Below are 23,516 nucleotides of genomic sequence, written 5' to 3' on the forward strand. Positions count from 1 at the left end.
TATCATACAAGATAGTCATTGGATCCCAAATGTAAATACAACAAACCCATTTGGTGTAATTTCAAAAGGTAAAAAATGATGTGATATGCTTTAATTTATATATTAAACTGAAGAAGATACCCTGGTTCTATTTTTATTATTATACAAGATTGCTAGTGGATGCAAGAGGTGATTACATTCCACTATGAGCGTACCTCATTTGAGACGTTGAGCCAAATATTTTGTATGAATATAAAAAAAGCAAAATATTGAATCGTTACTAATAGTATCATTTTTTTATTATGTTGTCCCTAGCATCATGTCACTTAATTGCATTATGGTACTTATAGAGTACAATAAGAATTTTGTGTCCTTGTTTGCAAGAACTGTTTCGATGGTGTAATAATTTTTTATAGATAATTATTAATTTGTAGATAATAACTAGTATATGATAATTTATAAATAATGCGAATTGGAGTATCATGTCGCTTGTCATATATATTTTTTGAATCCTAAACAGTACAATATTATCTCAATTTATAGAGGCACGAAGAAAATAAATATATGAAGATTTAAAACTCTATAATGTTCATCCGCGTTACAAAGAAGAAAGAGAAAGAAACCATCTATTGATTTCGTATTTTGTAACGGGTTAAATTAGTTTTTTTTAGTTGTTTAATTATTTTAATTCATTTTGATCTTTTAGTTTTTTTTCAATTTGATTCTCTAAATTTTTTAATTGATTTAATTTAGTTCTTTAGTTTAAATGATAAGAAATCACATTTTATAATGATTCAAAATCATCATTAAGTAGTTTTAAACCATCATAAAATATATTTTTTCAAAAAAATAATCGATTTTAAAAATTAGAGGATTAAAATAAACCAAAAAAATTAAAAGACTAAATTAAATCAATTTTAAAAATTAAAAAATCAAATTAAACAAAAAAAATTTAAAGATTAAATTGAACATAAATATTAAATTAGAGAAAAAAATAGTTTAACCTTTGTAATTTGTATTCGAAGTTTGATGTTGGATCCACGTGCCAATTATAATCATATTAAGCTTTCTTCTCTTGATTGAATGATATTGCATTAACCTTGCTTGAGACGGCATGATTTGTTTTGGGGTGATGGGTCTGTGATTTGCTTGAGATGGAAACAAATTTAAAATAATATTTGTAGGAATTAAAACTATTAATTTTAAAATGGTTGAATTACTTCATAAGTTTCTGAACCATTTCATAATTTTTAATTAGGTTCATCAAAATTCTTTTTCAATTGAATCTTTAAAGTTTTATTTGTTTTTTTATTAGGTTCTTTCATCTAACTGCTATTACAGAAAATTAACTACCTAAGTTGGTTGTATGAGTTTGAAGCAAAGTTATTATACGAACAAACTTGAAAAGATTTGTGAAAATAAATACCTAGATTGGATTAAGTAAATATGCTAGTGGTGAGAAACTGGTCGAAGAACCTATAGATCTAGGAATATTGGCCTAGAGAAATGAGAACACTCGGTGCAAACTACAAAGATTACAATACTGAATTTATAAACTATGTTTCTGTGGTTATTTTTTTTGCAATGATAGTTAGACAGAAGAATCTAATGAAAAATAAATACAGATTTAAGAATTTGATCAGGAAGGATAAAGACTTAAACCAGTGAAATGCTGTAACATCAGATTGGCTGATCTCTTTCTTCTTGAATAAAAAAGTGAGTTTCATAATCAGCTTTTTGTGCGTAGAGATTGTTAAATTTGGAGTAGCAATGTTATTTATTAAACCATTTAGCAAATATTCATATCAGAGGCAAGAAATTTATCTTGTTTCTTGGTAAAACTAATAAGAAATACATGTGCTCTGCTATGGTTGGTTGGCAGCTGCATAAATTGAGAAGAGGCAAGCCACAAGTTTTAACGCCAAATGTAGCCATTAGTTTTATTTATGCATGTATGGTAAAATATCCTCTAAGTGTCTACATAGATTAAAGAAGTGGTTATCTTTCAATTTGGTACTTAGAACTTTGGGCAACAATTTAATGATATGCAAATTCTGAAAACAAGAGTAGAGACTAAGGATAAAAAAGAAAGATGACTAAACTATTTCTTAAAAAAAAAACGGTAGAAAACTATTATAATTGCTATTGTTCTTTTTTTTTTTTTTGCTACAAGAAGAAAATAAATTGTTCTTGCTTTTTTATGTCTTATCTTCTTATGCAATTTTGTACTTTCCCAAACATAAGATTAAAGACTCAATACTCAATTGCAGAACATTATGCTAGGTAGATAACCCTGTTACCCTTAGAAGTCGGTTTGAATCTTCTTTCTTCTTATTGTTTCCTTACTTCCTTTAAATTTCTAGGCTTTACGAAAGCATGTTGTTCAGGCCTGATTTTAATTGATTTGCTATTTCCGTGCTTTATGATGTGCATTGTGAAAGTATTGTGTGCTTTATATGATTTTGTCCCAAGTGCCAAAGGAAAGTATTGTTTTTATTGCAGTGATAAGTGACTCCCACTCTTAAGATAGAACTGAAGTTCACTCTCTGGAAATAACAATCGTTTGAGTTTCCTCTTAAAGTACTCCAAAAGGTTAATCTCATGTGTAGGAGGCATATGCATGTGTGTCATTTTGTACTCTTATTAAAGGACATGCATCATATTTTCAATTTGTATAAATTATGAAAATATATTTCTCATAAAATCAAATCAACAATATGGTATTCTTCATTGTTCATCAGCAGAGACCAATTGGTCTCAGCAATTATGAATGCAGAATTACAAGGTATCTATAATGGCTTACATTTGGCATAGAATGCAGACTACAAAAAAGTCATTTGTGAAACTGATTCGCTAGCAGCTATCAACTTGACTGGTTTGGCTAAGTTCGATCCTTCGAAGATTAAAGGTTGGTTTGTTTAAACTTTAAAAATTACTTTTAAAATAAGAATTTTTAAAAAATCACTTTTTTAATAAGCAAGTAGGATCTGTTTCTCAAAATGAGCAAGAAAATATTTTTTTTAAGCATAAACAATTTAGATAAACATATTTAAAAAATAAAAAATTGTTTATTTTATTAAATAAATGTTTTTTTTCAAGAAATATTTTATTAGGAGTTAGCTTGTTTTGAAAATTTCTTACTGATAAGCGAACATAGTTTACAATACAGAAATTGCAAGCTAACCAGAGGTGTGTTTATTATAACTCGAGACAATATGCTAATGAGATTTCATTTTATTTTGATTAGGTAAATTACGCCTGTAATAATACATATAAGATGATCATCTTAATAACCAGTATATATTTCCATTATTAATTCATGCTAAAATCTTCAAATATTTACCTAAATTATTAGTTTTCCAAAATACGATCAGTGAACTTGATAACTTGTTAAAATAAATTCAGAAGGGAAAGACGAATGTTAGGTTGGATATGTTATTTCAAGTTAGTTTTTAATTAGTTAAAAAATTTACTAAATCTTAATAGTAGTTAATTAAATAATTTTTTAATAGTCTGTAGCATTTTTTTGACACTATTTATAGTAACATTTTTTATATTTATATTCATTATATTTTTTCCCTTTTAGTCACTACAATTAAGTTTATTTAATGATTCAATCATACATCTCATTAAAAAGAAACATATACAATCTTAATTTATAAAATTTATGCGAAAAAAGAAGCGAAGATGATTTAAAAAACCCAAGTTACTTGAGGTATTTTTTTTATAAATATTACTGTTTTTTTGTCTCTACAATTTTAATATTTTTAGTTTCATTTTATAATTTTTTCTTTGTTTTAATCCTTCTAAAATGCGTTTATTTTATTTTTTTCTTAAAGTGTTTTTTTTTTCAAAATATTTTTTATTATTTAAATTACTATCTAAAATACTTTAAAATGAAAAGAAAAAATAAATATATTTTATAAAGACTAAAAAGAAAAAAATTACAAAAGCAAAAAAACTTTAAATTACACAAAAAAAAATGTTTAAGCCTAAAAAGTATGTGATAGGTCCGTTAATCTGGAAAACTTGTTTAAACCGCGGACTAATTAAAGCATTATCCGCTTGCTTTGGTTCAACTTTCATCATATAATGGGATAACCTTTTTTTTTTTTCTCCTAATAACATAAAAAATTTCCTTGTACCAAAAGCTATTCTAAATGAACGAATTAACTAGTTAAGCCTAGGGTTTGAAGGACTCAAAATACGAGAGATAAAATGTTGAAAACATTGAGGATTGGGCTAAAATTATAGAAAAATTAAAATGGTAAATTGAATAAAATAGGAGACCAATTATTATTTATTTATTTTAAATATTGTTATTGTTTTTTGAAAAGTAAAAAGTCCAAGAAGGAGGGGAGATGGGTTTTGGTTTGGGAAGCAGCAGCAATAGTTGAGCAGCGCGGAAATCGCATCGACGACTGAGACATAAAGATGGGAAGACAAGCCGTGACCAAATTGCTGTCCTCGATCGCCTCGCGCCGCCACGGCCTCCGCCTCTTCTCGGCGGCGTCGCCGGCGGTCTTCGTCGATAAGAGCACGCGCGTGATCTGCCAAGGCATCACCGGCAAAAACGGCACCTTCCACACCGAGCAAGCCATTGAATACGGCACCAACATGGTTCGCTCCTTATTCCCTCTCTCTTTCGATCTTTTCGTCTTTTTGATTCCTCTCTTGTTAACGCCACCATCGTATGCACGCTTTCGTTTTTGCTAACCCTAACTTGTATCAGGTTGGTGGTGTGACTCCTAAGAAAGGTGGCACCGAACACTTGGGCCTTCCCGTCTTCAACACCGTCGCTGAAGCCAAGGCGGAGACTAAGGCTAATGCTTCCGTCATCTACGTTCCTCCGCCGTTCGCCGCGGCCGCCATCATGGAGGCCATGGAGGCTGAACTGGATCTCGTTGTCTGCATCACTGAGGGCATTCCCCAGCACGATATGGCAAGTCGTTTTGGAATCCTGAATTCGTAATTCGAAATGTGTGGAATGCGCATTGCTGTTTTAGGTTTCTCGTTTTTTGTGGTTTTAATTGCGTTTTGGTATGAAGTCTGTATGAATATTTGGGTAATGCTTAGATTATATGATGGCTAATGGATGCCTTTGATATTGTTTAATTGTTTTTGAGAGGGGAAATGTATTTGGCTCCTCTTAATGGAGGGAAGGGTATAGTAATTCCAACACATTTTAATTTGAATTACATGTGTGGCTACTATTGACAGTTGAATTTTAAATCAATGATTGCCTGGTTTGGATAAACTTCTCTATAAACACTTGTAGAAGAAGTAAATAAAAATGAAAAATGAAATGAACTTCTCCCATAAGTTAAAATTAGCTTATGCATAAGCTAATTTGTAGAAGTTCTTTCGTTTTAGCTTATTCAAAAGCTTATTTTGTCTCATGCATAAGCTAAGCTAATTTCAGCTTATAGGAGAAGCTTTTTCTAAAAAAAGACTCTGATAAGTGCTTATGAAGAAGTTTATCCAAACAGGGTTGAGATTACTTACTTCACCCTTTAAAGTGAGTTACTTACTTTAGAGAAGCCAGATCCAACAATGTGCTAATGTTAAATGTCTTGTGTAGTGGAACCTTTTGTTTGAGCTTGGGAATGTAGCAATATAAGTCTGGTGTGTAGTTTACTTTGGGGTCTGTGCTGCTGATTTGAACGGCCGAAGTTGATATTTTTTCTATTTCAGGTTCGGGTTAAAGCAGCCCTTAACAGGCAGTCCAAGACACGTTTGATAGGACCAAACTGTCCTGGCATAATCAAGCCTGGGGAATGTAAAATTGGAATCATGCCTGGTTATATTCATAAGCCTGGTCGCATAGGAATTGTCTCTCGTTCTGGTACCTTGACATATGAAGCGGTGAGTGCTTGTTTTGATGTGGAGAATACTATTTGTTTTGTTGCAGTAGTGTATGAGATTGACTTATGTGTATTGGTGATGAGATCTGAAACTTCAAATTGAGGGCCCCCTGCTGATGAGTAATGATATGTTGCTGATATGTCCAAAATATTGGCCTGTTGTACTAGGATTATTTGTCTATGCTATGCTACTTCTCTTAAGTGGAAGGTGCATTTACTACTTTTCCACTCCTGACTTAGCATTCTTGTGAATCTTTTGTGCCACTTGTGATGTTATCATGTCTTGGTTTTTCCCACAGTAGTGTTTGCATAATAATCAAACTGCTTATTTTCTCCAGAATTAGTTATTGACATGATTACACGTGTATTATCTAGTAACAGGCACTTGGGAATTATTACCATTTGAAATTTGAAGTTCCTTTGAATAGTTTTGATGATACAATAATAATGGTTACCCATGGATAAACCATGTATTTGTTTTTAACTATTCAGGTTTTCCAAACGACTGCTGTTGGCCTTGGACAATCCACTTGTGTGGGTATAGGAGGAGATCCCTTTAATGGAACAAACTTTGTTGACTGCCTTCAGAAGTTCCTAACAGATCCTCAAACAGAAGGTACTTTATCATATTTTATTTTTGTCATGTATATTTCTGTGTGTTCTATTTATCCACTGAACCTGGGTTATGTTTTCTGTGCATAGTTTCTTTTCCTAACAAGTATTTTTGTAGGACTAATGGGACAAGGACACAATGTCATTTATTATTACTGTTTGTTTGTGTAAGTCAGGTATCATTCTTATAGGAGAGATTGGAGGAACTGCAGAAGAGGATGCTGCTGCACTAATTAAGGTTCCTTTTTAATTATTACCTGTGCATAAACTTATGTCTTTTACATAGTTATCAGTATCCTAAAAATTAAAATGAGTTTGTCTGTCTTGTGGGGAAGGGACACCAGTAAACCAGACTAAGATATGCTTCTTAACTTCTACAGTAATAATTCTGGGGAAGGGATTTTGGTAGAGCTTGGATTCAAACTCAACATAGTTATCAATGGGTCTAGCTCCTTATAACGGAGGAAGCTGTCATAAAGCATAGAAAAAGTAGAAAAAAATGGTATAGGAAATAAGGAAAAATAAGCAGAATACATCAAAAAGCATTATCCAGCCTCACCCAATTCACCCTGAAATTCTCCCTCCTTATTCACACATGCTCTCTTTCTCTTCCCCCTCTGCCTACCAGAATCCTGCTCCCCATTTTCCAGCTACCCCTTCTGTTAAGTCCCTCTTTCTCCTTCCCGTAAGCAATTCCACCTCTGTTCCATTCTCTCCATTGAGTGGATTTCCTTCCTTACTCTCTATGAATGTCTCCTTGCCTTCTTTTGTAGACACCTGATGCAACCTCCCTCTAGGTCCATCTTTATGCTTTCTACTCAACAAGTGGTAAAGGTCCTATGAGATTTGCAAACTGCTTAGTGCATAACCTGCCGAGTTATTATTCTGTTCCAAATTCTATTATCTTTTTTAATTAAATCATTTATGATATTATATTCTTATATCTATTCCCCATAAAATGCATTGATGGATTAGTGATCAACTGTAAATATCTCTTCTTTAGTTTAGGCACGGTTTTTGTTATTTTGTTTTGTCACTACACATTAGTAGCATTTTGATACCATTATCTCAACTCTGGTGTATTCTTCAACACTATGGCATGTTGTTAGGTATAAATTCATTTATATGGTTATATGGTGTGGCCTATGTTAAGTTCAAAATGATGGAGGTTGTGCTTTAGACATACTTGGATGGCTAAAGATAGACTATAGGCACAGAGGTCATTAAAGCATATAAATTGGATGTAGGCTGTGGCATTTCTTTATAAAGAAAATTTTGAATGTTCTTTTTAATTGCTCAAGTTCTTGTCTTGGTGGATGCATATCTCCTTATTTTGGTAAACAAATTAAACATTTATTAGGTGTTTCTGGGTAATATTTATGCCAATTATCTCATTTTATAGAGAAAGAACAAACACATACTCATAATTATCCTTTTTGTCTTTTCAAAATGTTATCTTCACAAGTTCTTAAATTGATTTTATGAATGACTATTCAGGATAGTGGAACTGAGAAGCCTGTTGTTGCTTTTATTGCTGGTTTAACTGCTCCCCCTGGCCGTCGTATGGGTCATGCTGGAGGTAAGATTATTTCCAAATTTCTGGAACTGATGGCTTTTGATAGAAAATATCATTTCAGCATGTTGCTTGACTCATCATGAATTAGGTTGTACCACTTATTGAACTGTGTTTGATAAGGTTGGATGCATCTTGGGCTTATGCAAAATATTTTAAGCTTAATGTGTGTCACGATTTGACTAAATCCACTCAGGCACTCATCCACCCTCAATTGGATTTGGGGAAGAATTTGGCAGTAGGATTAATCATCTAGGATGGATTACTTGAGTAATTAATAATCTGTATGTTCCTCTTGTGTAAAATGTCGTTGCATTTTGAAACTGAAGAAGTTAGCATGGGAAAATTGTAATTTTAGTGACACAACAATAAAGCAATATCAGTTTCTAGTTTAGTTACGTTTTCATGTTTATGTGATATTAATCCTTCTTGCTTGTGCAGCTATTGTGTCGGGTGGCAAGGGCACTGCACAAGACAAAATTAAAACCCTCAGGGAAGCTGGGGTCATGGTTGTGGAGTCCCCTGCCAAAATTGGAGCTGCCATGCTAGATGTTTTCAAGCAGAGGGGCTTGGTTCAATAGTTTGGGTTCATTTAATTTCATCAAGTCATTTTGGTTTCGATTATTTACAAACTGTTCAAAATTTCTTGATTCCCATTGGTAATGATGGGCTATTTTTTTTTTATTTTTTTTTTAAGTTACGAGAGGGGCATTAAAATAAAATTCAAGATGCTTTATATTTGCAGAAAGTTTGATACAGTCTTTGAACTCAGGTTTTTCTGGCGTTGATTTGTAAACACAATACCCTTTGCCAATGAATTTATGGCAACTTCAAATGCTTGAGAACATATTCAAAAACTCGGTCGGATTGGAACCCGGTGACATAACCGGACCAGTTTGTTAAATGGACCGGCCATGCATCTGGCCTGGTATGACCCAGCCGGTTTTGTGCAAACCCGGTGATCCGGTCAGTTTCTAATGGATTTTAGCGTAAAAGAAAAGTTACAAAACTGTCAAAGCCGTTTTGAACAAAATCTAAAAAATCTGTCCTTCTCTCAACCCTTTTCTTCATTCTTTGATTTCCCTCAACAAGTTCTAACGGCAGGAAGCGGAAAAGAAAGCCCCAACCAGAAGCTTCTCTAACGCGGTCTACTAGTTTTTTGTCGAATAAGGTTAGCTTTTAGTTCTAGCTACATTATCTAATGGACCCGGATGTGCTTAGATTTGGAGTCACATAGGTACACAAATCTTAAAAAAGTAACAAATTACACAATGCACTTACCTAGCTTAGCTGAGTGCGCTGCCACCATCCCTCATTTCATCCATTCATGTCCATTGCCCACTACATACACACACAAAAACACTTTTGCTTTTCTTTTTAGTGTTTTTGTGTAAGTGTAGTTTTCTTTTTGTTCTCATTATTCTTGTAACTATAATTTGATTGGTAATTATTATTTTAAAATTTATTTTTTACCAAGTCCAATATGTATTCTAGTGATAAAAAAAAGTCCAATATGTATTCTTGTATTCAATCTCTCACATATAGTTAATTTAATTGTAACCTCTTTAGACCATATTCAAGTTGAATATTTTGTACATTCACTAGATCAAGCTTGCTGATAATGTTTAGGTGCACGTAGGGAAATTCATCCTTCAAAAGGGAAAAGAAAATAGGATATAAATTATGAATGCTATCATGTTGATGCTATTTATGTTTTCATTTCAAAATTTATCATAGACTTGTGTAATTGTCTTATTGAATTAGGACTTGTGTTATCAATTTAATATTTTAATTGTTATTTAGGATTTTAAAATATGAAAAAAAAATTATTAATCAAATAATGTTAGTTATATACTTATATATAATAAATACATATATAATTTAAATTTTTTTAATACATATATACTGAATCAAAGTGGACTAATTACTGACTCATTATCTTGACTGAATCAATGACCGGATCAGATTTCATAACTTTGCTTGAGAATGTTTGTGGTAATCTTAATTGTGATGGATATATTTTTGTTATGGTGACATGTGAGAAGAAATACATATACACGGACATGTATACACTACCATTAGTCACTTTGGTGTTGCATGTTAACTCTTGTTAGACTTTGAAAAGAACTATTTCCTCCAAATTTTAGGAATATAAATTCATTCCAGATCTTTTGAATTGTTTTTAATCATCCATTTTAGTAATACTGTAGAATTTATGGGTGAATCCGGAGTATTTTTTGGCTGAGTCAAAGACTAATATTTAGAAATAAATGAAATTCTCAAATATTGCTTTTAAGTCACATTTATAATTAAAATTTGTAAGTATTTTTTAATGCTCTTTTAAACTTTTAAAAGAAAGGAGATCTAACTCACTTAAATGAGAATGATGTACGAATTACTATGAAAGTTTAGTGTTTTAGTTTGATTTTTACAGATAAAAAGGTTTTGAAATGTATTTAATTCTCTTTTAAAGTTAAAATTTCAGATTTTTTTTAAATTCTAATATTTGTGTGTGTGGAAAGAGAGACGAGGGATCAATCGGGTGTAATTTAGATTTGTTATTTTTGTTACAATTTAGATTTGATTTAAACACACGTAATCTCATCCAATAATTTGTTTGCTACATAATTAATCAATCAAATCAATTAACCAAGTCAATTAATTAATCAAATTCAATTCAAAATACAGCAATATTTTTAAGTCTAACTTAAACCCACGCATTCTATTTAAAACTCCGGAGTAAACAAACAACATTTGAGCACCAAAAAAGAAAAACTCTGCCCTAGTTGGCTCTGAAGAAAAAAGAATAAACACGTGAAATGTGCTGAGTAGTTGAGAATTGAGAGTGTTGACAGTGATACACCTCAGTGTTGTAGTACTAGTTATTAGTTTGGATCCTACGTTATATCTCTCCAAAAGTAGTAGAGTGTTTGGATTGGAATATCCACTATCCAAATCCTACCCTGGAATTAACAAACCGTTGACTCTTGACTCTTCTTCACTTTCTCGCTCTCTTCCCTTCCATCTCCACCAATTCAGATTCAGATCCACTGCACTGCACTCGTCCAATTTCACTCACTCTCACATTCCCAATTTCTCCATGAAACCCTAATTTCAGCCATGGTTGTTACATCCAAACCTTCTCCAATGGCACTAGATCTCAAAACCTCCTTCACTCTCCCCAAAACCCTAAAGCTCAAGACGAAGCAGCAAGAGCTTCTGATCCGCGTCGCCACGCTCTCCCTCATCTACGTTCTCGCCTTCATCACGCGCCTCTTCAGCGTGCTCCGCTACGAGTCCATGATCCACGAGTTCGACCCCTACTTCAACTACCGCACCACGCTCTTCCTCACTCGCAACGGCTTCGCCGAGTTCTGGAACTGGTTCGACTCGGAATCATGGTACCCGCTTGGCCGCATCATCGGCGGCACCCTCTACCCCGGACTCATGCTCACCGCCGCCGCCATCCACTCCCTCCTCCGCTTCCTCCGCCTCTTCGTCCACATCCGCGAGGTCTGCGTCCTCACCGCGCCCTTCTTCGCCTCCAACACCACCCTCGTAGCTTACTTCTTCGCGAAGGAGGTCTGGGACTCCGGCGCCGGCATCGTCGCCGCCGCGCTCATCGCGATCTGCCCCGGCTACATCTCCCGCTCCGTCGCGGGGTCCTATGACAACGAGGGCGTCGCGATCTTCGCGCTGTTGCTCACCTTCTACCTCTTTGTGAAGGCGGTGAACACTGGCTCGCTGGCGTGGGCCCTGGGTTCGGCGTTCGGGTATTTCTACATGGTGTCGGCGTGGGGAGGTTATGTGTTTATAATAAACTTGGTGCCGCTTTATGTGCTGGTGCTGCTTGTGACGGGGAGGTACTCGATGAGGCTCTATGTGGCGTATAACTGCATGTATGTGTTGGGGATGCTGCTCGCCATGCAGATTAGGTTTGTGGGGTTCCAGCATGTTCAGTCCGGCGAACACATGGCCGCCATGGGCGTGTTTTTCTTGCTTCAGGTTGATTCTGTTTTTTTTTTTTTTTAATGTGTAGGATTTTAGTGAGGATGGAAATTAGATGTTGTTCTTTAGGTGGTTTTGATGAGGTTTTGGAAAATGGTCTGTGACTCCTATTTCAGCTGCAATGTCGAGGTTTTTGCGATTTCTGCGCTGCAATATGTCAAGGTTTTTAGGATTTATGTGCCGCCAAGGTTTTAAATTGCGGTCACAGTTTTGTTGTGATCTTTGATGTTGCAGGAACTTTTGGACAAATGAGTGTAGGATTTTAGCTGGACAGAAGTTTAGATGCAGTTCTTTAGGTAGTTCTGATGAGGTTTTAGTGAACTGTGTGCAACTGTGATTTCGGTTGCAATGTCAAGGCTTTTGGGATTTCTGCACCATAATTGACAGTCTGCGACTGCAATTTGGCTGCAATGTCATGGTTTTCAGCATTTGTGTGAGATTGTGATTTTGACTACAATGCCAAGGCTTTTGGGATCTTCACTTCTGCAATTGTGGCCACAATGGCAAGGTTTTTGTGATTTTTATGATCGCAATTGTGATAGCATTTATCTGCAATTTCCTGCAATGTTAGGATTACGACAACGATTATGGCTGCATTTGCCTTCAACATCAAGGATTATGAGGGAGTCGGGATTGTAATTTAAACCTTTGTTCTTGAATCAAAACTAGAATTTCACTTAGGTAATCTAGATAATAAATATTTGTTTGCATTAAATGTCAATTTAGATTGCTAAGGTGAAACTTCAATTTTGATTGGAGAACAAGAGTGAAAGCACATGAGGAACTGTACTTAAGTTTTGTCCTTTTATGGAAGGTGATTTTCTCTTTAAGGTCTAACTTGGGTTGTTTCCGCAGGTGTTTTTCTTCTTGGATTGGGTGAGGCATTTGCTTAGTGACACCAAGTTGTTTCAGGCATTTTTGAGGATAACTGTGACTAGTGCGGTTGCTGTTGGTGCTGTTGCTTTGGGAGTGGGCACAGCATCTGGTTATATATCTCCGTGGACTGGAAGGTTTTACTCTTTGCTTGATCCAACCTATGCTAAGGATCACATTCCGATTATTGCATCTGTCTCTGAGCATCAGCCAACTGCTTGGTCATCCTTCATGTTTGATTTCCATATCTTGCTATTCCTTTTCCCTGCTGGCCTCTATTTTTGCTTCAAGCGCTTGTCTGATGCCACAATCTTTTTAGTTATGTATGGTCTTACAAGCATGTATTTTGCTGGGGTTATGGTTCGGTTGATTCTTGTTGCTACCCCTGCTGTGTGCCTCATTAGTGCTATTGCGGTTTCTGCCACTGTGAAGAATTTGACTCGGGTAGTGAGGGCCAAAAGCCAAGCTGTTCAAAGTGGATCTACAAAAGGAACTAGCTCTGCAAAAAGTTCTGCCAAGGTTAGATTCTTTTAAGTAGATTGTTGAGCAAAAGGCTTCTTCAGATGAGTTGCATTATATTGTGTTCAATTTTTCTCTTTTTAATCACATGCTAATCCAGTAAATGGTTTACCTATCCTTCAATTTTGTCCACTTGCTCCATTTCATTAATTATAAGAAAGATGAATCAGTTGTTGCTTGGTATTTATAAACTAAGTAATTACTCAAATGCCATAATGTGCACCTAATAACAGGTACTATAATTGTTGTGTTCTTTCACAACAATTATGTCATAGTTTTTAACTTCATTAGTTCATCTTTTTTCAGCTAGAATCTTATAAATATTGTATTAGAATGGTGTTTTTGTGTCTTAATGTTATTGCGGTGAATGTTGATGTGACAATTTAATAATAGGTGTATGATTACTGATGTGGTGCAGGGTGTAGTTGACAACTCCCAGCCTTTCCAAAAGAATGGTGCTATTGTGTTACTCCTTGGTGCTTTCTATTTGCTCAGTAGATATGCCATTCACTGCACATGGGTCACATCAGAGGCTTACTCATCTCCCTCAATTGTCTTGGCTGCGAGGGGTGCCCATGGCAACAGGGTCATCTTTGATGATTATCGTGAAGCTTACTTTTGGCTTCGCCAGAACACTCCACAAGATGCCAAGGTGATGTCATGGTGGGATTATGGCTATCAAATCACTGCCATGGGAAACAGAACAGTTATTGTTGACAATAACACCTGGAACAACACACACATAGCTACTGTTGGGCGAGCAATGTCATCCTATGAGGATGAGGCTTATGACATAATGAGATCACTTGATGTTGACTATGTATTAGTTGTGTTCGGTGGTGTTACTGGTTATTCTTCTGATGATATCAATAAGTAAGGCCATATGAAGTAATGTTTTGCTTTTACACTCCACATTTCCTCAATGCATGTGCACATTTCTTTACGAAAAATGCTACATAGATAATCCTTGCACTCAGAGCTTTGCACAAAACTTGCGAATGTGGTTTCATTAGAGTTGTTGAGCATATAGATATTTTAAGTGCAGTCACCCTAAGCTCAAGCCCTTTGTATTGTGTAGGTAGCATTACTCTTTCTCTATTTTTGAGACCGATCATTCTCATCTTCAAAAGTTGGTGTATTATTTTTTACTCTGTCCTCATTCTTTATTTTGTTTCTTACCCCCCTGCCCCCCTTTCATATGCTATTACTAGCTTTCGTAGTTTTTAAAAAATAATAAAGTTATAGACATTCCATCATCAAGTTGATGCAGACAGATTAGATTGACAGGCCATTTGAATGAAAACACGAACTAGGAAAACTTGGTTCATATATTTCTCTCATTTGTAGGTACTAGGTAGATTTACTGTTTTGGCTTGCAAAAACATCTCTAAGTTTCTAATTACTGACTTTTTGGATTGAGTTTGGATAGTATGTTGTTAGTTTTTTCTGCTGCAAAATTTTATTCAGTTTTGAAGGTATAATTATATATTTATTGATCATGTCCCAGATATAAACATTTCAGTTTTTCCTCTGATTTTTTATTTGTTCATTATTTTGATTTTTACAAGTATTTCTCTACCCTTCTACAATGCTTCCAGTGCTTTTGTATGATATTCCCAATTTTTGTGTAGATTTCTTTGGATGGTGAGAATTGGTGGTGGAGTTTTTCCTGTGATAAAGGAGCCTGATTACCTTGTCAATGGAGAATATCGTGTAGATAAAGGAGCAGCTCCAAAGATGTTGAACTGTCTTATGTAAGTTTTTTAGCACTCCTAGTTGGGCTTGGCATTTGAATTATCTTTTAAGTTCCAGCAAATCTGTATGCACACAGGTCTGTTGGTTTTGGTATAACAATATAGAAATAGTGACTCTGTTCAAAAAAAAATATAGAAATAGTGACTGTCAAATCCCAAGACGCAAGAACACACTGTTTTCAATTTAAAAGTAACTTTGAAGCTAAAAAATTATATAATTACCAATCAGATTTAATTTTACTTTTAAAGCTTTTATTTTTTACTTTAAAGTAACTTTTAAGATCCTAAAAGTGAGCCAAATGCTACCCTAGTGCTTCCCCAGTGTGAATCAGGTGCTATTTTTTAAGCACTGAAAAATGGAATAGAAACAGGAAACTATTCTGGACTTCAGGATACCATATTATATGTAAAGGCATGGAATAAATGGATACATAATGTATTTAATTATATTTTTCTTCATTTATGATTTAGGTACAAGCTGTCTTATTATCGGTTTGGGGAGCTGACAACAGAATATGGCAAACCACCTGGGTAAGTTTCATAGCACCTATTGTTGCTACAGTTTAACAATAAAATTCCAAAAAATTTAGGGGCCCTTGCATTAGTGTTATTTACAAAGGGATTATGAAGAATCTATGCCACTTAATTAGCTATATGGAAATCATGCTTTCTGTTGATATCCGATATATGTTTTCATTTTCTTGGACTTGGATAAGTTTCTGAGGATTTGTATTTGATATAATATTTTCATATAAGGATATGATAGGTAGCCTATGTTATGGATAAATTAAGGTTAAAATTTGATACTCAGTTTTATGGGCAGTTAGATTGAGATATTTACTCTCAACCTCTTGAATTCAAAATTCAGCCTCATATCAAACCTGTTAAAATTTCACAACCAGATGTTTCAAAGGCATTGATTGTGATTTCTTATATACCAGTGGCTATATTCATATTGTTTGTCCAATGACAAACCTGATTGAGGATTTCAAATTGCCAAGATAATGTGTGAATATTGAATGTACGCCTGTTAATATGTTTGAAATATTGTACATTTTTCTTTTATTAACCATGTCCAATGACAAGCCAGAATGAGGATTTCAAACAGGCAAGATAATAATTTGGGAATATTGTGTATGCGTGTTAACATGTTTTGTTTCAAGTATGTATATGATTTATTTATCTATTTATAACGTGTATCTTGCAATGACAGGTATGATCGTGCTAGAGGTGTTGAAATTGGAAATAAAGACATAAAGCTTGAGTACTTGGAAGAGGCTTTCACTACACAGAATTGGATAGTTCGTATTTATAAAGTGAAACCACCTAAAAACAGATGGTAACTCTAAAAAAACAGCCCCAAAAAACAAAGACTACTCTTCGGGAAATGATAGCATTCTAGTGAACTTGAGCGCTGAAAATCTGTTAGATGTTACAGGTTGTGGACTATTTTTGATGTAGAATTAGTTGAGGTAATTTGTGGATTTTTGAAATGTTACAGGTTTATGACTTTTTGTCAACTTCCCAACTTAACCTATTGGCTTGGTACCACTTGTTTGACACAAATTATACAAGGTGGCCGGAATAGAACTGTGTAGAAACTAACTGAATCGTACAGGAGTGGCCAATAGCCTGATATTTCGTTCAAATTTTGGGTTATTTGATGTCACTCGGCTCGTTGTATGAAGGAAACGAGAAGATTATGCTATTTATTAAAAAAATTGCTTTTGGGGGTTAATGTTTTTAACCTTACTCAAGATTTTCTTTTTAAATCTCAATAACTGGTTTATCCAAGAAAAAAAATATCAATATATTAAAATCACTAGTGACGTGCGGTGCAAAGCACACCAACTAGAATCTGATAGCTTGTTTGACACCAGAAGAATCTTCCTAAAATTATTGAAAGTAAATATTATAATTATTTTATTAAAACATGTACGCGTCTTAGATTTCATACAGCTAATCGCTATCTAATAATTTGGGTCACACAGATCTTCAATTTCAACAATGATCATATTTCTCAGCGGGTCGGTAATGTGATTCAGCCATGTGCCTTTGTCATTATAACGTGTAATAGAAAGGGGGAACATGCATGTGAGTAATCCCTGCTTTGGAGGTAATTTGCTTTCAAATCAATTTTTAGCATTGCTTCTCCACCAAAAGACAATTTTTCATGCCAATCTTTTTCATAAAATGGTCCTTGCTTAAATCGGTTTTGAAAGCACATTTATATCAAAAAGCACCCCCCCCCCCCCCCCCCCCCCTACTTTGCGTATGGACACGATAAAAGATCTTGTACAATGTAGGCATGATTGGAAGAACCACTTCATGGAACTGTTATATATTTATATTCATCATATATTTCGAATTCAAGACTGGCAAAAATCAACACATCAATTAGCAAAACCACAAAATAAGATGGAGTGCTTGATAGGTTTGATTATTACATGGATGGATGAGAATACACTCAAATGTATCAACGTGAGTAAAAGAACTAATCCAATTGAATAGTACAAGCCACGGAGCTAGAAGAGTACCCATGTAAACATGGTTAACACAAATTAAATGGTATTGCAGTATAATGGGTCTCAAGAAAAAAAAATGATAAATACTTGCACAATGTATTCAATAATAATAATAATTATGACATGATACAGTTAACCACTTAACAGAATGGCTTTCACTTACTTGACTCGATCATTTAACAAAGGAAATAATCAATCTGTAAATAATAACTTTTTATCATCCAGGTGGGGTTGGACACAATTACATTATTATTGGTACAATAGAAAAATCAGTTGCTTACCGTTTTCATGCACCTTCTCCTCAGTTGCTACTGCTGAAGCTTTTCTTCTTAGAAGGTCATCTACCCCTTGCTAGGCCTGGAATAAATATCCTAATTGTGTATTTTTTTTTTTTTTCCTCTTCTTTTTCATTTTCCTTTTCCTTCTTTCCAAGGCTTACTAACCCAAAATAGTTGCATCTTGTTGCAATTTTTTGTTTGTGTAATGTCAAAAAATATTTTGCTCAAAAGGGGAACAATTTTACACTAATCCAGGGCAGCTTTGCTTCTGCGGCCGGATATTGGGATAGGTAAACCATCAAAGATAGGTTTCGAAATGGCTGCTTGCAAGTCAGGTTTCAAGCCCCATATTGCAGGTGGCCAGGCTGCTGCTGAATTGTTCTTTTCCTGCTCTCTGAGGCTTGATGCGCTCGACGATTTGCGCACTCCGGAGAAGCCATCAGTAAATATAGATTCTCCCAACCCCACTGGAATTGAATCTAACCATCCTGATTCTGACTCAGGGAACAGCGCTGCTCGACTAGCCGATTTCGGCCTCATGGCTAATGTTTTTCCAGTTGAAGAAAAACCATTTGATCCATTACCATTTCCTTCTTTCATAATTTTTTCTGGGGTACTGGCTCCGTTATCAACTTCAGCTTTCTGACGTCTTCGGACAGATTTCTCATCAGACTTCTCAGCTCCTGCATCCCCAATTTCCGCAAGAGGCACATATTCATCATCCCCGGTCAGTAGATCATACACTAAATTTGTTGACCTGGGGTAATCATTTGATGCTGATGGCAGGTCAGAAATTGGCAAGGCTTTGGGAAGCCATTCCCCATTAGAATGATCAGAAGTTGAGGATGAATAAACTGCCATTTCTGTTCCATTCAACGTATCTCTTGAATTTGAAGATTTGAGGCCATAGAATTTCTGTAAAATGCTCATAGCTGGAGAAATATTCGGTTGAGGTGGTTTCAGTCTTAAGGACTGGAGAGGTTCCTTCATGGCAGATTGACCTATGCGTAGGGGTTTCCTCTCACTGCTAGCATCTCTGCAATGAGTTTCAGTTAAAAATGAGTTTCCATTATCCAGCACAGAATTTTAAATCAAAGTGACTGGTTGGTGAAGCTTTGGTATCTGAAACAAATTCTAAGCATCAATCTTAAACTTAATTATTGAATTATTACATTCATTGTACTTAAAATATTCAGCCTAAATAGCTGATACCTAAGCCTTTTTAATTTCAAATTAGAAGCAAGAACTGCAGTCAAAATCTAAAAGGAGTAGGTTCTCATGGGTGGATAATACACTACATAGAGGTATCTTGTAATTGTAAGTTATATCATAGAGGACATTGCAAAGCATTCCAGAAAAAAACATTTAATTATTGCAGCATGACAAGGGGAAGAAAACTGAAATGAGTATGATAGTAGTACCCTGATTTTGTAGGTTCTTCATGTGGACCAGGAGAAGGAGATGGCGGATGACGTCCTGGTAATGGAATTTTCAATGTCTTCAGTGCAAACATTTGAAGATCTGTGGCTAACCCATTCATCCTTTTGATGTCAGCTACCTGAATCATTAAAAGGAAATTTTATCGGAAGATTTCAGTATCATGTTATCGGAGAGCAATACATGCATGCACATCACATCAGCTACTACGTATTTTAGCTTGTTGGTCCTACATAACATAAGTTATTGACACTCGTAAACAATCAAGGGTGAGGTGTATGTATCTCAAAAAGTGTATACTGCCATTAGCATAAGTGATTTTCCATGTTATAAAATCATATATGTCTCTTATAAAGGCATTTCTACAAGACAATACATTGTGTCCATAAAAGTGATAGGTAAAGCATACAAGTAAATATTTGACCAATGCAAAGAACAAATGACAAATTCAGAAGTGATTTCAATGCATGAGTTTCGAAACACCTGCTCCTCCCATCTTTCAGGCCAAAGTCAGATGGGAGGGGATAAATTCTTTCTTCCCAAATTTCCCAACTTTTTCTCCCAAAAAGCAACTGCCAAAACTAAAAACCATCATTCCTGTTCCCATTCCCCAATTCACCAAAAACATCCTAAAAATGGAGAATGGAACACAAAAGAAAGCACGGATTAAATACTTCCAAATAACCAGAACTATCCAAACTAAAAGTTCAACCCCTTTCAGAGACTCTCCCCCCGTTGGCATTATTAATCATTAGAGGAAAAATTGAGGCACTTAACTCAAACGGTTGTCAGATCAGCTTACCCCTAATAAAGGATAAAAAACAAAACAAAACACACAACCTCCACCCCTCCAAAAAAAAAAAAATTGATAATTTAGAAAACCACAACACAACACAAAATCTGTATCTTGTATTATTGTCCATATACATCTAAAACCCTATAAAATAAACACCAATTTAGCCCCCCCTAAAAAGAACAAATGAAAAACCTATAAAACCCAAAACAGAAAAATATAAAAAGCAACCAACTTCACCATTCCTGAACCAATTCAAGGTCAGAAACAAAAAAATAAATAAAATGAATATCCAAAACAAAAAACAGGGAAAAAAAAAACAAATAGTAATTTACCTCAACACCGTACTTGATTGCCACACCAGCAAGAGTGTCAAGTTTTGAAACCTGGTGCTCTATATAACTCACCCCATTACCACCGCCGCCGCCGCCGTTCTGCAACCCGTTTGACGGCGACATCTACTCCGATCAACCCACCGACAGCAAGATCTAGGATCTGAGACAGAGAAGCATGAAATTGACTTAAAGGGAAAGTGGGTGGAGAGGGGAATTTTAGATACAGGGAGCAAAAGGGTCAAAGAAAAATGTGATCTTGGAGGGAGAAAAGAAAAGGAAAGTTGAAGATGGATAGAAGAAGAAAACTATACAAGGAAGGTTGGTTATGAGTGTGATTATTTTTATTTTGGTTTGGCAGAAAGAAAATTAAAAATGAAAAAAAACGGAGTTTCTTTCTTTCTACAGGAATTTGACTTTATTCCACGCACACCACTCCTTCTCCTGCAATGGAATTCCCTATTTCTTGTTATTTGCTTTTTTTCCTTTTTGGTTGAAATGAGTGTCAATGTGAACCCTGTAATTCCTCAAGTAGGTGAGATTTTTAACCAAAATTTAGTCAATGTTTACTGTGAACAAAGTAAGAAATAAATAGATATTATTAAAAAGAGATAAATAAAAGTGATGGAAAAATAATAAATTTGTTATAACAAAGTTGAATTTATATGTAAACCAAGTATAATTTTCTTTTAGATATTGTGATAGATTTGACTTTAAAAGTGCTTATTTTAAAAATTTATTTATTTATAATATACGATAATTATAAATTGGATGAAAATATAAAAATATTTTATATTATTAATGGATTGATTGTTTATTTTTGTAATAATTAATTTTTTTTAAAAAATGTTAAAATTAATTTTTTTTGTTGATTGATAGTGTGGAATTTTTTACATTCAAAGTAAATGCTTATTAAACTCAAATTTAATTTATTTTTCAACGCTCATTTTTAAAAATTATTTTATGATTTTTAATTTCTTTATAATATTCAACCCTCTGTATTTACCATTTTCCGAAATTTATAATATAATACTTATTTTTTTTTCTTGGTGGAAAGAACAGTTTATGGGATAATAAAGATAAATTAAAGTGTAAGCAAATTGATGAAAACACGACTCATGGTTTTAAATAGACAATGTCTTTTCTTTTTGTGGGTTAACTTGTTTCCATGCAATTTTAACGTGGCGTTATATAAATTTAGTACTAAAATTAAAAAGAAAAAAGCAAACAAAGTCAAATGATTGTGCAAACACATTGGTGAGGGAAGGGATACCTTCTTCTTCTACAACTTTTGGATTTGGAATCACGATGACGAACTCTACTCTCTTTATTTTTATTATTATTATTATTATTATTATCATTTTTTTAATTGAGTTCATCAATAATTTATTCGTTTAGTAATTTTCTATGTTCAGTTTATTAAAAGGAATATTATTTTCTGGCGTTGTAAAGTCTAATAAAGTGGCATGAGTTGTATTTATGTCCCCAATTTTATATAATTAGTTAACGCGGTGAGAGATATTGTGCACCGACACATAGTATAACAGAGCCAAAAGCACTGTTATTATTGTTTGGTCCCCCTTATGATTGTAACACTTTTGAAATGTTTCATTTCATTTTTATCCCGTTGTCTTTTTTCTTTTTTCTGAATTATTATTGTTTGGTGGTAGCTCTCATTCTTCCAATTTTCATTCTTTTTTTTTTTCCTCTAAGGATTTGTCTCGTTTTACATAATGTGTAATGTTAGTGTTGTTTAGCCTATGTGTCTCATTAAGTAAGCATGATTTTAACATATTTCCCTTCAATTTATTTAATTGTCTTAATCACTACAGATAAAAAAAAATTGTCTTATAATCACTATAGATAAATTTTTTTGTCTTAATCACTTCTATGAGTTCTAAGCTCAAAGAAATTCTAATGAGAACGAATTCCTATAACAGAATCATGTGCGCTTGCACTAATATTTTAGCCAAAAAAAAGTGTTTGGGACATTAATTGTTCCTTATTTCGTTGATCTGAACACATTTATGGTCGCGTGATTTTTAATTTTTAATTTTTTATACATCTGCAATGTTATTTTTAATAGTAGTTCTGTTGAGTTTTTTTTTAGCCAAATTGTGTTGAGTGTTGACTATTATCTTAGAAAGAATTATTAAAAATTAAAACTACTTTTCAATAAAATATAAAATTTAATATTATTAAGTATTTCTTACCTTGATAAGTAATAAAAGTTTTATTGATTATTTTCTTAACCATTTTTATAGTGTAATAATGAGCAATTTATTTTCAAAGATTGCACGCGTCACAGTTTGCCAAATTTTTTAATGATTAAGATTATTCTATTAGGTAAAACTTTAAAGGAAAAAAAAAGTACAACCATGATACAAATGTTTTGGCTTTTCAATTCATAACTTTTATGCTGTAAAAAAAAGTTCATAACTTTTATCACTACTTAAACGCATATTGTTTAATTCCAGTTTTTCACTCACCTACCAAACCAAGTATACTACCCTGAATGGCTTGCTTAACTAATTCTCCTGAAAAGAAATATGTAATTATTGAGGTGATAACTGATCAACCAAAGTGAATTTGTGTTAATTACACTTCTATTCGTATTGTTTCATGACCTTCTTTCATTAGTTAAAAGGGCAATTTCTCATTACTCAAAAGTAAAAGAGAGTTATAGCTGTCATAAACTAATGCCTAACAAATTAATCAAATTCAAGTCAAATAGTGCTGCGAGAAGGCAAGTCAATGATTCTTTCACATTCTTAAGATTCCTTCTTAGGGTTCTAAAATATATACTAGATTAACTAATAGATTATTATAATATGCAAGCTTACTCAAAACAGTCAACGTGATAGAAACTACATTAGCAAAATGACATGTGCAAACTGATCATTAAAAGTACATTTTTATACTACTTCATAGTTAATCTTCAGCATCATCTAAAATAAAAGTTAATCTCC

At 34.0% G+C, this 23,516-nt stretch overlaps 3 protein-coding genes across 3 annotated transcripts; 2 read left to right on the forward strand and 1 right to left on the reverse strand.

The window, feature by feature from the left end:
* Positions 1-4,336: 4,336 nt before the first annotated feature.
* LOC100782001 (succinyl-CoA ligase [ADP-forming] subunit alpha-1, mitochondrial-like) lies at positions 4,337-8,863 on the forward strand. Its single transcript, NM_001254276.1, is given in 7 exon segments — positions 4,337-4,599; positions 4,712-4,921; positions 5,674-5,844; positions 6,336-6,459; positions 6,632-6,693; positions 7,953-8,034; positions 8,470-8,863. Coding segments are annotated over 7 exon segments (975 nt in total). The 5' UTR covers positions 4,337-4,413; the 3' UTR covers positions 8,610-8,863.
* A 1,873-nt stretch (positions 8,864-10,736) lies between these two features.
* LOC100780916 (dolichyl-diphosphooligosaccharide--protein glycosyltransferase subunit STT3B) lies at positions 10,737-16,715 on the forward strand. The gene is made up of 6 exons (XM_003534037.5): positions 10,737-12,033; positions 12,892-13,428; positions 13,847-14,301; positions 15,060-15,182; positions 15,654-15,713; positions 16,396-16,715. Exons 1-6 carry the CDS (start codon positions 11,149-11,151, stop codon positions 16,523-16,525), a joined length of 2,190 nt encoding a protein of 729 aa, XP_003534085.1. The 5' UTR covers positions 10,737-11,148; the 3' UTR covers positions 16,526-16,715.
* A 988-nt stretch (positions 16,716-17,703) lies between these two features.
* Positions 17,704-20,993, reverse strand: LOC100786430 (peptidoglycan-binding LysM domain-containing protein). Its single transcript, NM_001254707.2, has 3 exons — positions 20,551-20,993; positions 19,407-19,543; positions 17,704-19,021 (listed from the first exon to the last, which is right to left on the reverse strand). The coding sequence occupies exons 1-3, from the start codon at positions 20,671-20,673 to the stop codon at positions 18,232-18,234; spliced, it is 1,050 nt and encodes a 349-aa protein (NP_001241636.1). The 5' UTR covers positions 20,674-20,993; the 3' UTR covers positions 17,704-18,231.
* Positions 20,994-23,516: the final 2,523 nt, after the last annotated feature.

Source organism: Glycine max, chromosome 9, assembly GCF_000004515.6.
Source record: "Glycine max cultivar Williams 82 chromosome 9, Glycine_max_v4.0, whole genome shotgun sequence".
Lineage (NCBI taxonomy): Eukaryota > Viridiplantae > Streptophyta > Magnoliopsida > Fabales > Fabaceae > Glycine > Glycine max.